We start from the raw sequence: 16,334 nt of genomic DNA on the forward strand, positions 1-16,334 counted from the left end.
TCACGAGGCTGGAATGATTAGACTGCACTTACCGTATATACCCGTAGTGCAAACTCTAGAGATGGTATTTCAAGCATATTGTAGGTGAGAAAGAATCTCAAAAGTTTTAGCTTTCTGGTTTTAATTAAGCACTCTCTGAAGGGATGACTTTCAGTCAGTTTTTTTTTTTAAAGATGTAGGTGTTCTGATACTTTGGGAAAATAAGAGCACTTCTGAAATGTGCGAGGAAAAATGCTGACTAGGGTATTTTTTAGGAGCCCAGCAAAAGTTAAGTTACAAAAGTCTACCCTTACCTTACCCAATAGATATGTTTTTTCTCTCAGATGGAGCGCACTAGAAACCCTCACTAATTTCTCTGCAAACAGGGCTTAAGCTTTTTTTGGGAGAGTGCTAATGACTGTCTGGGGAGGAGGGAACAGAAGTTTTGGAGCCCGAGGCTCTTAAATGTGAACTATTCATTTTGCTGTTAACTCACTTTTCCCCATCTGGAGGCTGAGACTCTTCTCCGTCTGTAAGAGAAGAGGAAAAAAAGGTAACTGAAGACAAAATGTTGAGTTGCCCGCTTTAGTGCACTGAAAGCACACCTGCAGCGAGAAGATGTTATGAGGAGAGATCAGCTGCTTGCTTGGCTATTCGTATGAGCGGAGGAGAGCTTAGCCCTGCGCTCTGTAACGACTTGTAGTTGAGCACAGGAGTACTTTGTCCAACAGAGAGCGTGGCTGGAGATTCCGCTTCACTGGTGTGGGAGTTGTAAATCGCACCGCTGGGAAATTCTGCCCGAAGGCAGGTGTGAGGTCCTTGTTTCATGCTCAGGTTTGGTTATTCTCCTTCTCCCCATCTCCTTCCGCGCAGATAAAGAATGTTATTTTCTATCACTGTAAAAATTACTGGGATTTGTAAGCTTAATGGCCCAGCTTTCTGATATTGCTGCCCAAATCCAGATCTCTGAATAGCAAATTAATGTAAACTTTTAAGTTTTTCTGTGTGTGAATGTTAACTCCAACATGAAACGCACCCAGTTACATGAAGAGTGATGCGCTATCATGGACAGTGTTTTACTTCGTGTTTTGGTAAACGAGATTCCTCTAGTCCACCACTCCTTTTCTTGTGTTTTTGATAGGTATAAATATGAGCTGAAGTCTTCTGCTTCAGAAAGCCAGGCTGCCCACACGTCTATCTTAAAAAGCGTTTGGAGAGGAACCCAAATGAGGCTTTTTTGGGTGACTGCATTATGAATTATACTTTCTGACGTGACTGTCATCAGCTGCTATTAAAAATACCTCTCTCCAAATAAACAAAGAAGGATTCAATTGTGACCCTCCTCGTTAGTGCTGGTGTTCTTACAAGGCTTTAAGGCAGGGAGAAGGGGAGCATCCCGCAGTTGGAGAGAGCTGGTCTGTCAGAAAACGTCGCCAAGAGCTGTCAGGCAGTACTTCTCCTGTTTAGAAGAGCTCTGCAGATCTGATGTCGTGTGTTAGCCTGCGGGAAGGGACTAGCGCTTGTTTACCGGGCGCTAAAGCGTGAGGTAGATTTAAATGTGGATTTAAAAACTGACTCTGAACCAAAAATAAAAGAGAGTGTATTCTGTTGTAGAGTTACTGTGCTAAATATAGTATTTCCATTAGCTTCCGTACTTTTTATTGTTCACTGCTGAGATTAGTGGCAAGAGTTTTTGAAGTATACTTTTGCGTCATGTATTCTTTGTGGCATTTCATCCATCGCTTTGCTTGGACACTGCAAACGCTAACAGAGGACCAGGTTTAAATTTGTTTCTGACCATGACCAGTTTAATATTTTGATGTGCCAAAGCATTCAGGCTTTTTTTTTTTTTTTTTTTTAATCCAGAGGGCTGCTTAATCCTAAAAAAAAAAAAAAAAAGGCTGTTGATTTTGCAGAGGTGGAACAGCCACCCATAACTGCATTTCTGCTGCTTGGTGGCATATTATAAATCGCTGTCTCGGCTCAGGGGGTGGGGAGAGGGAGGGGTTTGGGATGTTAAACTCCTTGCCAGAGCCCTCTGCAGCGCTGCCGTGACCAGAGTACTTCTGTGGGATGTTTGTGCGTTCCTAATAATAACATGTTTCCTAAACATAGTTAAAAATTGCTTCAGTAGATGCAGTAACATTCCATTAACTTAGTGACCTGCAGAAGTACTGTAAATAAAAATAGATTTATTTTCCTGTCTCTTCCAGGCCAGAGCACTACGCTGAGGGCTTGTTGGCTTTTTTTTTTTTAAAAAATTAAAAAAAAAAAAAACCCCAACCTTTTGTACAGTTAAATGCCAGCTAGTGTCAATAAACATTTTGCATGAGACACTTCTGCAACCGTCCGTCGGCTCTCCGAAAGCTGCGTAGGGCGCGTGAGTGGTGCAGTCACTATGGTGATGATTCAGAGAGGGCGAAGCAGGGCTGGCTGAGCGAGCCGAATGGGAGTGGGAACAGAAGCACCTTTCAGGGGTGCACCGGCGCTGCTCCCCGCAGCTCGGCAGCCCAGCAAACTCCGCCTCTTCCCCATCCATCTGCTAATTGAGAGGTTTCATTTGTAGGAAGAAGAAAAGGCCCCGTGGGGAGGTGTGTTGTATACACGAGAGAAACATGCGTACGCACGGTGAAGTGAATTAAAAATGATTTACATATCTTGTCTAACCAGGTAACAGGAAAAAAGAAAACAAGTGATGTGTCTTAGAAGGCACTGTGATATCCAGGAAGGGAGAGAATAAAAACACTGAGTAGTTAATATTGATTTGATCATGCTCTTTTATTATTTCTTCTAGAAAAAGAGAGTTTTCTTCTGTTAAAGAGGCTCAGTATAACATAGAGAACCATTCTGTGGTTCTCAGGGTTTAATCCTGTTCTCATTCGAGCTAGTGAAAATGCTTCTACTGCCTTTGATAGCCGATTGTGTCCTCTTGAGGTTTTTCCTGACCATCCCCTGTTTGCTAGCAAATGGGGCACGACCGTGGGTACACCCCGTCCTGCCTTCTCAGTTACCAGCCTGGAGTCCGAAGATGCGCAGAAACACGTGCGACCAGACTTACGTTACTTAGACCTGGCACCGCCTGTCACCTTCCGAGATAGGAAATCCACCCCACGAACGGGAAAATGCTGGACATCCGAGGTGGGACTCCTTTCTGAGTCTCTTCTGGAGCAACCAAGCGAGAAGTTAGAACTGATGGACCCAAGAAAGATGGTTAGACTTGTGTCGAGATCTGATGTTTGCCATTCTTGCGGCTAGACCTGATGTTATACCAGAGATAAGCACCCTTTTTGTCACTTCTGTTACATTTTTAAAAAAATAACAGGTTAAAAGTGAACCTGTTTCTGGCTCTTCCTTCTATACCAGAATTATCCAGTTAGTGGTGTGATGCAAGATGTGATTGCATCTCCTCAAGACAAAATAGTTACATGTAGCTGTGACTGGGAAAACCTTTTTTTTTTTTTTTTGATGTTAGAAAGTGCTCGTTGCAAGCCTGTGAACCTTAAATGTTTTGTAGCGGGAGATTGGCTTTTGATTGACTTCTCCGTGCTGTTGCATTCATTGATTCATGTGTTTTGTAATGTGTCTGCATACTGGCTAAGTCACAGCAAGCAGTATAGGAATTGTTGCAAGTAACTTTATAGTTCCCTTCAGGTGAGCAGGGTAGCCTTAGGGTAAGAGGACTGCTGTTGTTTTTTGCAGCTCAGTGCGTGGCTGCGTGCACTGCTGGAGAAACTCTTGAGTAACTTCCAAGAGTAGCTTCAGGTCTCCAGTCCGGTATCTTTCCCGGATGACACTTAAATTATCTATTTTAGTTTAATTTATTGTTTATTTATTTTTAGTTTATTCTATTTAGTTTATTTTATCCCATTCTGAAAGTTATGTTCATGATAATAAACTCTGCAGAAAAGCCTTGAGAGGAATGGTGGTGCAGATCCCAGGTGACTGCGTTGCGGTGATTTATGAAAATCTCTCAGTTCCTGTGGAAAGCATCTTTGGTATTCCCCCCATAAAATTCTACGGGCACTTCCAGTAAAATGTCATCTCTAGGCTTTCCTGCCTTGATATCTCATCCCAGCTAAGAAAATACTGAAGGAGCAAGCTGGTCTGACTCACCCGCGGTGGTGTGACTGCTGGTGCGGGGCGAGGGAGGGTGTGGGAATCGGGGCTTACAGTACCTGGGGAAGTCGGTTGAAGCCGATTGTGTTACCCACAAGACCGGTCATGCACGCTGCTTTGTTGTCTTTTTGAAATGACTTCACATCTGAGTGTTGGGGAGGGTCTCCTAGAATGGATCTAGACATGAAAAGGAGTTTATTTACAGTGCATAGCAGCTGAGGTTTGGGTGATTATTTCACGGCAAAGATGGGATTTGTTTTGAATAGCCACGCTAGATTTTCGTGTAAACTGGAAGGTCCTCACCATCTAACCTCATTCTGTTGTGAGCAAGAAGAGGAGCTACTTCTTTGAGGAAGACCCACTTCAACCACAGCCCAGCAGGCTCGAATAGTTATTAGAGGTGTGAATCTGGCAGCACTGCTGCTTTGCTTTTCTTTTCTTTTGAGAGCTTCCCGTAGGTTTTCCCTCGCGTGTGAATCTCATATCTGTTTGCAACCTTTAAAGGATGAGATGTGACTGCGAGGCAGAGGAGCCGGCGTTTCGTCAGGTGCCTGTGCGTAGCATCCCTTCTGAGCGCTGGATGCTCTCCCGGCACGCAGAGAGCGTCGGTGCTGTAGCCGTCGGTACTTGCCCTTGTGGTGGCGAGTCCCCCACGTCCCAAACCGCGTGACACTGTCCTCTCTAGAGGCTGTTTCGGCCTTTATCCTGTATCCTTTTCCCCAGCAAGGAAAGTAAGCGTTGCCTCCGCTTGGGTATATACTGTGATATGTTGTGTGGATGCCCTTAAAAACGTTACTTTTCTCATGCTTGCACATGCGAGTACCAACCCCCTTATTCGTAAACTCCCCTGTGACTCAAAGCAGAAACGAGTAATAGCGAGAGGCGTTTACGCCTGCCTTTGCTCTGGGGACGTGTGTGCTGTCAAACGCTGACAGCTTTCATTCCTCTGGCTCTCAGGGCCAAGAGTAAGGAATTCCAAATTAAACAGATTAGCTGCGAGCTCCCAACTTCTCCCAGCTGTGCCTATGTCCCAGAGAGCAAGCAATGTAAATAAGTTCACGTTACACTTTGAAGTCGGTGTACATTTTTGACTGTTCCACCAGTTCCTTATTGCTGAAAAGTAATGAAATGAGTAATGCAGTGGGAGACTTATTCCATGTATATATCCCAAATACAAGCGAAAGCCAAGAAATTCCTATTTCCCGACAATTGTGCCTTTTGCTTATGTTTATTTCAGAGGTATAGGTTGGAGAACTTTTTTTTTGGGTCTAGGAGACGAGAAGAGTTAAATAAAAGTGCAGCCATATGTAGTCTCAAAAAGAAATTTGAGGCAAATCAACATAAATCACGAAGTATTTTACGTAGAAGGTATTCTTCAAGGTTTTTGCATAGTTAAGTAATAAACAAAACAAAGAATATGGCTGTAAAATACAAAGATAAATCTGCCGTATTTTACTTGGATATCACAAGGGCTTAGAAACGTTTAGGGTATTTTATATACCATATGTGCTTTATTGCTTAAACTGCAGAGAATTTGTACTTTCCTGCGAGACTATTACACTTTATGGCAAAATGCTTGAAGAATTGTCTACATATTTGTACAAGAAACGGTAACAACTCATATGGTATCGTTATGGGACAGCTTCACCACAGCGTGCACAGTATGCAGAGTTTTGCGTTAAATTTCTGTATAGCCTATATGCAACAGAGGACGTTGTTCCTGGAAATATAATTGACGTGTAGTAGTGTGTGGGGTCCACAGTCGATCTGGAAGGGTGGAAACATAACAGCCAGGCGTTGTCTGCAAATGGAGTAGCTGGTGCGAAGAGCTCAGCTGATTTGGAGGGATTATTTAACTGTTTTGTCACACTGTGTGTAGGTAAATCTGCTTTTTTGGAGCTTGAAACAACCCGTGAGGTTGATATTTGCCCAGCAAGACCCTGCCATGGAAGTGGCACATGTAAGACACATGCTCGGGTGTTACAAAGGGAGTTTATTTAGAGGATGTATAGCTTCATAGTTTTGAAGCCATGAAGGCCTTTGGAGCTAGAGGCAACAAGGAATGTATTTATGAAATTATGCTTTTCCGTGTCTTTTAGAATGTGGGTGCTGTCTATTAAACCCTGCATTTACTTGCCTTATGCTTTGCAGAAGGGAGGTGTTCCCCTGCCATTCCGCATTAGATGACCCCGTGCTTCTCCAAGATTTACCAAAAGGACCTTTGTGTTTAAATCCGCAGGGATGCGCTTGAGGGTTTTAACGGGTGCCAAACGTTAGGGAAGACCCTGGGAGTGCGATGCTCAGGGGGTTCCCTCGTGCGCTGCGCTGGTTCAGACGCGGCCGCTTCCCCGCCGCGGAGCAGGCGATGCAAGGCCGTCCCGTCAGGGCGGCGGGGGACGTGGCTGGGTGACAAGTCAGCATCCTCAGCCAGCTGAGGACCAAGCCGTACCTGGATTAAAAGTACCAAAGTCAACACCTTGAACTGCACCTTGGAGCGAGTAGGAAGTTGTTACTACTGTTCCACCGTAGGAAGAGATAACGGTATCCCCCAGCAAGGCACAGAAGTTGAGCAGTATTTTCGCTGCAGATTTGATCTGGGATTTTCGAAGCAACAAAGGACCCAGTAATAGCTGCAGCCTATAAAATCTCTCAATAATGGAGAGGGTTTCTCTTCCTTGCATCCTTGAGGTATTAAAATCAAGAAATTAAGCTGCAGCTACCATTCATTAAATGCTGAGGGATTGAGTTAATCTGATAAATGGAAAGGTTGTTTTCAGGCAAAAGAGGATGAATTGAGATAAGTCGCAGCTTTTGGGTTCACTGGAATTGATGCATTTAGGATCATCTGTTATTTCAGCCAGCTTTTCTGTTTGCAGTTTCAATATTCTAAAAATGGTATTTCCCGTCGCGTATCTGAATGAGATACCACACGTGCTTGTAATTTAAATGTTACGGGCTGCATAACATATGTGGTAATAGAGATCAATAGCAGCTTGTATCATTTTCCTCTTCCCCAAAACATTTGGGCTATGTTTACGTGGGTCCCATGGGAGCTTTTCAAAGTCAAAACAGGTCTATCCTAAAGCCTGAGTTTACTGCCATTTCGAGGAAGAATGTCCTAATTCTTAAGGAGGAATTTTTAGAACAAAAGAAAAAACTTGAAAGAAAAGATTAATTTGTGGTGGTATGCAGATGTAAAAGCATCGGAGACCAAGCTACATAAAGTAGCGTAAGACTATAAATGTTTTTTTTTTTTTCTTTTAAATACTGGATGAATGGTGCTGCCCATAACACATGAGAGGATGCACTTCCTTTTATTAGCATGACATTATAAAAACAGCTTTTAAAGATCCATTTGGATTTTTTTCCTCTATTTCTAGTAGTGGGTTTTGGGGATCAGTGAGCAATAGTAGGGGCACTACTATCTATTTCCACACTTACTTCTTCCATGTGTGTTTTTGTTAACATCAGTATCTTTTTTTTTTTTGGAAAAAAAAAATTCTGGAAAAGTAATGAAAGGTGAAAGCTACAGCCTCTGACAGGTATGTGAAGGGTATTGTAACTGCAGATGAGAGCTCCAGCTGCTAAAGTGGTTTGCTTCATAGACATTTATTGACTGAAGTTAAATATTTGTCAGGTGAATTTCAAACATCTTTTTGTTTTGTAACAGGGAAAAAACCTGCCAAATGATCTGTAGCATCAGGTTTTAAAAAGTAAATAGCAACAGACGTTGGGGGAAAAAAAAAAATCAACATCTGGAAATAATAAAGGACGCTGAAAAACTTCATTTCTAACGAGAAAGGGAAACAGGCTGCAGAACGTCTTCTTTAGCGTAAACAACATTTGTATTTACTTACATTCCCGTTTTATGTTTTCTTCTTCCCTCGCACGTCTCGGTGTTTTGCGATCTGCCCCTTCCGCGTGGCGGCGGTCACGCCGAAGAGCCGTGACTGCCCGGCTGCAGAACGCGCCGCCGTTTCCGCTGGGCTTCACGCCGAAGCCCCCCGCCACCCCCGGCGCCCCGCCGGGGAGAAGGGCTTCCTCTCCCCTCGCTCGGCGCCGTTTTTTCTCTCGCTGGCGGTCCCTTATCTCTTGCAAATGCCGGAGGAGTTTCTAATGGCAGCCTTTGAGGCTGCTTCCTAGCGCTCTCTGTTCACCAGCGTGCCCCGCGGTCCTGGCCGTTAGAGAAGAAAGCCCTGCTCCGAGCGAGCATCGTGTAAGCTGTCGTTACAAACGAGGTTTGTAAAGATGAAGGAAGGTCTGAAAACTTTGAAACTTCCCGATCTAGAAATAATCAATATATACTGCTGAACGAGCAGTGCCGGCAGCCAGAGGGGAAGGAGGAGAAGGGTGTGGAACGGCAGGAAAAAATGATGACGAAGTCGGAGACCAAATAGCTGTGATTTTTCTTTCCATTGCTACACTTTGTTTTGACGAAGCGATTGTGTGGGTGAAGGCTACACTGGTAGTTGTGTGCGTCTGAGCTATGAGAGTCATTCGTAACTTGTTTGCTCCTTTTCTCTCTTTCTCTCTGTGTAAGTGGAGAGGAGAGTGCCTATAAAATAACTAGCATAGTGCAAATATTTTTACTGAACGAAAAGGTCGAGAGTTCAAAAAATAATGAAGGACCAGAGTCCTTCTCCGTTGCGAGCTCTTGTTTGCTCGGCCGTGGAGTGAGCGGGCTGTGCCACAGGTTATGGTGCTTTCTTAAAGGCTATAAATTGGCCAAGAAATAACGGGGAAATGGTAAAAAATAATGACTCGTAGCATTAAGATTTCACTTGGCTGAACCTTGGCATCTCTAGAAACGAGCTGTGCTCTAAGCGCTACAGATACAGAATGGCTTTTGTGGTTAGGTGATTATATGCTGTATGCTGTACAGTAAATAAATGGCCTAACTATGGCTGTGTGTGCACGAAGGGGAATGGCTTTAAGTCATCGTTATCTAACCTTAATTAACAAAGTAACGTTTGTGCAGGTGGGTTTATCTATATGAACTCTGTCTTGTGCTTTCAGGCAAACATGAATATGTTCTGACATAACAAGAATAACTTTTTTTTCAAATGAACAATGTTTATCTGTGCCCTGTGGTGCTTCATTGTACTCGATTCCTCCGTCATTAGCAATTTGTTGCTCGCTTCTTCATCAGTCAGGAGCAGTGGGGAGGAAAAACTTTGGGGACGACATATCCTGCGAAAGGATACAGTGAGTGTTTACATTTCAGTGCATGATTTAAAACCACAAAGGCAAAATTAATTATTTACTGGTTGCAGTCCTGCTCCGAGGACATCTAGCCGAGCCCTTTACCAAAGATGCTTTGTTTGATGAAGTGTAGTTTATTAATTGGTTTAAAGACCTGTACTTTTTCCAGGCTGCCAGCCAATTCACTGCTTAGCAGATGCGTACGTTGTTACTTGGTCTTGACTTGTGTTTCACCAGCGTTTTATCTCGGGTGGATGCTTGTAGTCTACCCTTCAGCAGGGATGTATCGCTCACCCTTAGGGCTAATTCTTTCTTGTTTATAAGTCTAATGCTCTTCCATCCCCCCTTTAACTTTACTCTGACACGTCCAGTCTCTAAGAGCATAAGTCGGGGTTGAAGGAAGCGATTCCTGCCCAGGTCTGGAAGGCGTCTGGGACCAATCCGCGCATCCCGCTCCTGGCAGGAGGCACCTCAGGTAGCAGCGTGGAGCGGGTGTTGAGCCGCATCCCGGTTCTGGTGGCTGCAACACACTCCCTGCTGCCTCTCACCTGGGGATGCTCATGCAAGTGCCCTCTTGCCTGTGCCCATCGCACAGGGGGGGGACGGAGGGGACCGTCGGCCCGGGAGAGACCTCAGGAACTGGCCATTCATTGCACACATTATCTTGGTGGGCTGGTCCTGCCCTGATGGCTGTAGTATGTGTACCTTTGCCATCAGCACCAAGTTGCTACAGCTTCTCAACAACAACAAAAATATCCCCCCTCATCCTCCTAATTTTGTTTTTGGAAGCAGCTGCACCATTCTTAGTAAAACGCTGTTTTGTTTAAGGGTGGGATGGAGGGGAAACCTCACCCAGAGGAGAGGCCTAGTATGGAAAATCTCTGTCCATATGAGAAGCTACAGATAGGCAGTACGGTAGAAAGGATTACGCAAGCAGTCCCGTACAGCTGTGGGACTTTCTGCTCTCTCTGCTGTAGAGGCTGCATACATCAGATACTCTGAAGAGCCCACAGAGCTTAGATCGCCCTTAGATCCCCCACCTGGGAGAGGGATTCACAGGGAGTTCATCTGTTTCTACACGGCTGTCTCAGATTGTACATGTAAAACACAAAGTACGCTGGATTTGTGAACTGCATGCACATTTTAAGCTTTGTGTGGTTTGAATTTTATAAGGGTTGGGTTTCTTTGTTTTGTCTTTCAAGAGAATTTATTTCCATTCATGTCCGTTGTTTCTTCGTAGGTGGTTTGCGGGTGATACGTGTGCAAGTGCCTCAAGTTTCTCCTACAAGATGTGTTCCACAAACCCAGCAAATTGGGTCACCTTTGATGACGAGCCGCTCTTCCAGTCGCCTCAGAAATCGGTTGATAATCAGAGTAGTTGTAAAGCAAACGGCCTTAAACTGAATCTGTCTAGTGTGCATGAGTCTTCAAGTAGATCGTCTTCTACGGGCAGCACTCCACTCTCGTCTCCTGTAGTTGACTTCTACCTCAGCCCTGGACCCCCCAGCAACTCTCCACTTACTACACCTACCAGAGACTACCCAGGAAATCCGTGCATCCCAAAGCCTGGGATTCACATCCTTTATCCCATCCCTGAATGGCCATCAAATGTTAACCTTCTTCCATCAGCTGGGATTTGCTCATCCCTCACCTCGCAGAAACTGAGCAGCCTTCCTTTGAACACCTCGCCTAATGACCATCCAGTTAAGACTTCGGTTTCCAAGTCAACAGAGGAAGGAAGCCCTAATCCGCCAGGAAGCTGTGAGGAGTTAGGAGAGTTGTCGTCGGCACCGGCGCACTTCCCGTATTTCCAGAGCGACTGTGCTTTTTCCAGTCCCTTTTGGAAGGAAGGATGCTCGCTCGGCACATCGCCAGCTAATGTTAGCACACACGGGAAGGACAAAGCGCTCGACAGGAGCGTCTGTCATCCTAAAGACAAAGAAACTTGCCACGATCAGAAAAGCCTCAACCAGGGCTCCTTCAGCTACATCTGCGAGAGGCTTGAGCACCTGCAAGCCGATAGCTGCGATGCCGCGGGAAGCCCGCCCGTCTCCGGCGCTCACGCGTGGCACCAGCTCTCCCCTGCCATCCCACGCAGCCTCTTCAGGAGCCGGAAAGCGGATGGGTGGCCGTTCATGCTGAGGATTCCCGAAAAGAAGAACATGATGTCATCTCGGCAATGGGGCCCTATTTACCTTAGTGTCCTAGCCGGAGGTGTACTGCAGATGTATTATGAAAAGGGCCTGGAGAAACCTTTCAGGGAATTCCAGCTGCAGCCACACTGTAAGCTGTCTGAACCCAAATTAGAGAGCTATAATGTCTCGGGAAAAATCCATACCGTGAAGATCGAGTGCGTGTCTTACACAGAGAAAAGGAGGTATCATCCCAAAGTAGAAGTGATCCATGAGCCGGAGGTTGAGCAGATGTTAAAGCTGGGCACCACAGACTATAACGACTTCACCGATTTCCTCGTAACGGTCGAGGAAGAGCTGATGAAACTTCCTACCGTTTCTAGACAAAAGAGGAATTATGAAGAGCAAGAAATGACTCTGGAAATAGTGGATAACTTTTGGGGGAAAGTCACTAAGGTGGAAGGAAAACTCACAGAAAGTGCCGTCATCACACACATTTACTGCTTGTGTTTTGTGAACGGAAGCGCCGACTGCTTTCTAACCCTGAACGACCTGGAGCTGCAGAAGAGGGACGAGCGTTACTTCGAGAAGGAGGAGGAGAAGAAATGGATCAATATTCTCGATTGCCATTTCCATAACTGTGTCAAAGCGCAGGAATTCGAGCAATCGCGAACTATTAAGTTTACGCCCCCGGATGCCTATCGGCTGGAACTGATGCGTTTCAGGACACGGTACAACGGGCAGGACCTTCCCTTTTCTGTGAAGGCTGCGGTAGTGGTTCAGGGGGCGTATGTTGAACTTCAGGCTTTTATAAACATGTCTTCAACTGCTCCGATCCCAACGCGTTTACCCTCTCTGAGATACTGTGAAAACGTTATGATACGCTTTCCCGTTCCCACGCAGTGGGTCAAGGCACTTTGGACCATGAACCTCCAAAGGCATAAGTCCCTAAAAGCAAAAATGAATAGGAGAGCGTGCCTTGGTGCTTTACACGAGGTTGAATCTGATCCCGTAATACAAGTCTCGGTTGGAACAGCAAAATACGAGAGTGCCTACAGGGCTGTTGTGTGGAGGATAGACAGGCTTCCAGATAAAAACTCAAGTAAATAATTTGCGCTATAAAATGACGGGCTTGGCTGCACGTCTTCACTGGTTTTGTGCTTGTGTACCTCCATCAGCTTCCGTAGTTTGGGTTTTTATCTGTGCGGTGGTATTGGTAGAAACTGGAGTAACCTTTTAGGAAAAAGAGAATATAGCCTTTTTGGTTTTGTTTTTTTTTTTAAAGGACATTTTCCTAATTTATTCGATGGAGGCGGATGTATTATTGTCAGTAATTATAAGCATGCAGTATCATGGAAGTGGATCTCATCATTCTGAGTAAACCTCAAGTCTGTAGTACGAAATATATGGTTTTAAAATTCCCATTTTCAGTCATGTTACCAGATTAATAGCCCTATATAGTACTTTTCTAAAGGCATAAAAATTCTTGAGGAATACAGTATCTGCTTCAAGTTCTGCAGAGTGAAGGCGTTTGATCCTTTGCTTAGATATGCATTATGTGTATTTGAGGCTTTGGGAATCTGTGTAAGACAAGGGCATCTATTAAAGCATTTTGCCAAAAATATCTGTAAAATCTGTACTTTTAAGAAGGGGGTAAGTGTGTAGCATTAACAAATGGATTGGCCTAGTCTTGTAGTATCCTAACTGTCTGGACTAACTACGGCTTTAAAATGTCCAGAAAAGATTAAATCTTCTTAAGTCCTGGTTTCAGGTATGCTAGTACTAAGTTGACATATCGACTCCCAGGTTCTGACAGCTAGATGTGTGTGCAGGTGAGAGTTAACATTCAAAACTATTTAAAAAAAAAAAAAAAAACCAAAAAAAGTAAAGGCAAAAAACCTCCTGAGGGTTTTTTTTTCCTCATTTTTGACTAATTGTAAGTTTTATTTAATCATCTGACCTGTTGTTTAGGTAATTATGACTTTTATTTTATTTTATTTTTTTACAGTTTGATATTTGATATTTGAATTCTGATTGATATTTCAGTGACAGAAGTAATAGATCGACAGAAAAAATGAGGCAGGAACAAATGAAAAGGGAATATTATCCTGAGCCTATATATGAACTAGATTGTTTTTGGTATTAAAACAGCATTTGAAAGCATCCTACATCAACATGCTAATGTGGCAGTTGTGAGAGTATGAATGGCTGCTGGCAGATGAGAGCTAGTATTTTTACGAATGACGCTGCATGGAAATACTGGTCCCTTTTGCGTGCAGACTGGGTCTTGCTTAGGCCATGAGGTCTCTCAAGCCTCGAGCAACTGTGCCGTTCGATTTCTATTGATGAGCACCGCGGCAGGAACAGCGCAAACGCCGCTGTGGGAAGATTCAGAAATGACGTCGTGTTAACGCCATCTCTGTTTTTCCCCTTCTTTTGCTTTGGAAGAAGCCGTGGTGGGTTTGGACCTGTGGCTAATGCCATATGGTTCCTCCCGAATTGGCTGAGCCCTGCCTTTTACACGCTGCTTGTTAGCCGGGTACCGCACGCTCTGCTCGGAGGGGATGCTGGTGGCTGCCAAGCAATGGGCAGCGGGAGAGCGGAGACGCGGCATCGGCAGACGGGCTAACGCAAGGCAGGGAGCCAAGCCAGAATTAATGGAGGGGGGAGAGAAATGACCGAGAGAGGGAAGATAAGGGGAGGCAGGAAGGGAGGGGTTGGGGAGACTGGAAAATGGACAGAGGAGTTGATGGGGAGATGTAGGAGAACCAGTGGGCAGAAGAAGGTTCTTCAGGTCTTCAAAATCTGTAGGTATGGGTGTCTTGCATTCCAGGCTTCAAGGATTTGCACCGTGCTGTTGCGACCTGTGTGTTTTCCCAAGGCTTACGGGACTGACTGTTCGGGTAGCTGTTAGTATTCTTTGCTATTTAATGTAGGTTTGCTTCTGCAAAATCAAGTCAGCAATTTAGTCAGGCAATTTTAAAGAAGATTATAAGTCTTCCAAAGCTTTAATTCCCTGCACTTCACTCACCTTAAGATTGGATGTGCACAATGAACTTCAGACTTATATTATTTGAAAGGAAGAACTGTTTTTTGTGGCATTCTACAGCTTTACATTATTTTCTACCAGTAGCTTAAACTTTTGACATTTGAATAATTCCTCTGGCTGAGATCTGCAAAATCATTTGTATCCTTGAGATGTTCATGCGTTTGAAAAAACATTTTGGTAGTAATACTGCCTGGTCAAATTTTAAACCTCTCTATCAAGTTTTCTGTATGCACTTAAGAGTTTAAAAATAGAGTTGTCCCAAGGCATGCCAAAAATCTGGAGGCAGTCAAACTAATAGAAATATGTAAACTTTCATAATACATTTACTGCAGGGAGAAAAACATGCCGAGGCTTTTGCTTTCAAAAGGCTTTGTCCAAGGCTTCTTAAAAAAAAAAAAAAAAAGGGAAAAGGAAAGGTTGCCTACAGTTATATTGTGACTCCATTTGTAGACATTGAAATATGTTAGTGTCCACTGGATTCTACTGAAGTGCTTCCCTGAAAGCGTGCTGGCCAAGCGAAGTCGATGTGAGCTGCGACATACCCCAGATTTTTAAAAGCTGCCTGTGCTTTTTCAGATATATAAATGGAGAGTTTGGAGCCTGAGTGTTAGCATTATTTAAAAAAAAAAAAAAAAAAAAGAAGTTAAAAAACTGTAGACTTTGAAGAGTGGATCCAATGAAATTCCTGCAAATTGAGTCTACATCTGTGAAATCGGGGCATTGTCTAAGGAAATGTAGAAGACTTTATGATTTCAGCACAGTACCGGGGCCAGGCTTTGCACTGGAGCAGCTGTATGCGCCTCTGTCGCCCAGGCAGCTGGGGAGAGACTAGGCTTCGAAACCCTGTGTTTTAATCTCTTGCTGTGTAAATTTGTGCCCTGCGGTGTTTCCTGCTAGGACACCTCCATCCTTGGGCCGTTGTGTAAAGCAACAGTTCTTCAGCTGATTATTCCTCCTTTTCTTCTGCATCGTGGAGCCACACTGAGGACGCAGTGATTAAGCAACAGAGAGAAATGGAGCCAGGGGAGCTTGTGGCTGCTGGCAGCCTTTAGCATCTGAGCATGGACTCAAGTGTGGGAGGTGAAGTGGCACCCAGCAACTGCCGCTTTTTTTGTTTTCTAAACTGCCTAGGTGGAAACTCCAAGCCATGACTTTGTTAGGTGGGCTCCGTCCCTGCCCAGCCACCTCCTTCTGGCACCAGCACCGTTGCAAACTGCTCCTTGGCAGTGGTACCTTCCCACTCCCCTGTTTCCTATGGGTTTCTCCCAGAATGTTGGATAAATGCACCCATTTAGGCACAGCTGCAGGAATTGTTAACTTCTGACAATCCTCATGTAAATCCATTCTTAGTAATTGTTGATGTTTTCATGTTCAAAATAAGACTTTTGGAACTTGACCTATTCTGGCAAAATTAGAATTACTACTTAACTAAAATAGCCAGCACATTTTTTTGACCTAAATTGCTTGGCTTCATGAGCCTTTCTCGGATCAAGGTTGCTTGAATGCTACTCATACAGGTTAACAGGGGATAAATAGTGTGAGTAAATGCAACAAAGTTAGGTTGTTAATTGTTTGTGAAGTGCTATATGAATGCTAAATGAAGCTTTGAATCTAGTTTCATAGTTTTACTGGTTTGTTTGTTTGTTTTGGCTTTTTTGTTGTTATTCTTCAGAGAAAGCAAGAATTTGGAACATTTTTAGGAAGTAAGAGCCAAATTTTCAGATGTAAGACAGGAAAGACTTAGGTCTCTGAATTCACAAAAGACTTTAACAAGTTGTCTAGACACCTAAACGCCAGGGTTTCTGTCTCCTAAGTTAGCTAGTAAAAGCTCAGTTATCTCCCCAAATTATCTGGAT

At 44.2% G+C, this 16,334-nt stretch overlaps 1 protein-coding gene across 2 annotated transcripts in view; it reads left to right on the top strand.

The window, feature by feature from the left end:
- The first annotated feature begins 10,543 nt into the window (after positions 1 to 10,543).
- The window catches only part of STON1 (stonin 1), a 35,949-nt gene continuing 30,158 nt past the window's right edge, over positions 10,544 to 16,334 (top strand). The window contains exon 1 of one of the 2 annotated variants that reach the window (XM_075147337.1): positions 10,544 to 12,531. In XM_075147337.1, the coding sequence (XP_075003438.1) occupies positions 10,587 to 12,531 (1,945 nt within the window). In that variant the 5' untranslated portion in view covers positions 10,544 to 10,586. The remainder of the gene's footprint in view (positions 12,532 to 16,334) is intronic. The other variant, XM_075147338.1, reaches the window with a different exon arrangement.

Source organism: Calonectris borealis, chromosome 3 (assembly GCF_964195595.1).
Source record: "Calonectris borealis chromosome 3, bCalBor7.hap1.2, whole genome shotgun sequence".
NCBI classification, from domain to species: domain Eukaryota; kingdom Metazoa; phylum Chordata; class Aves; order Procellariiformes; family Procellariidae; genus Calonectris; species Calonectris borealis.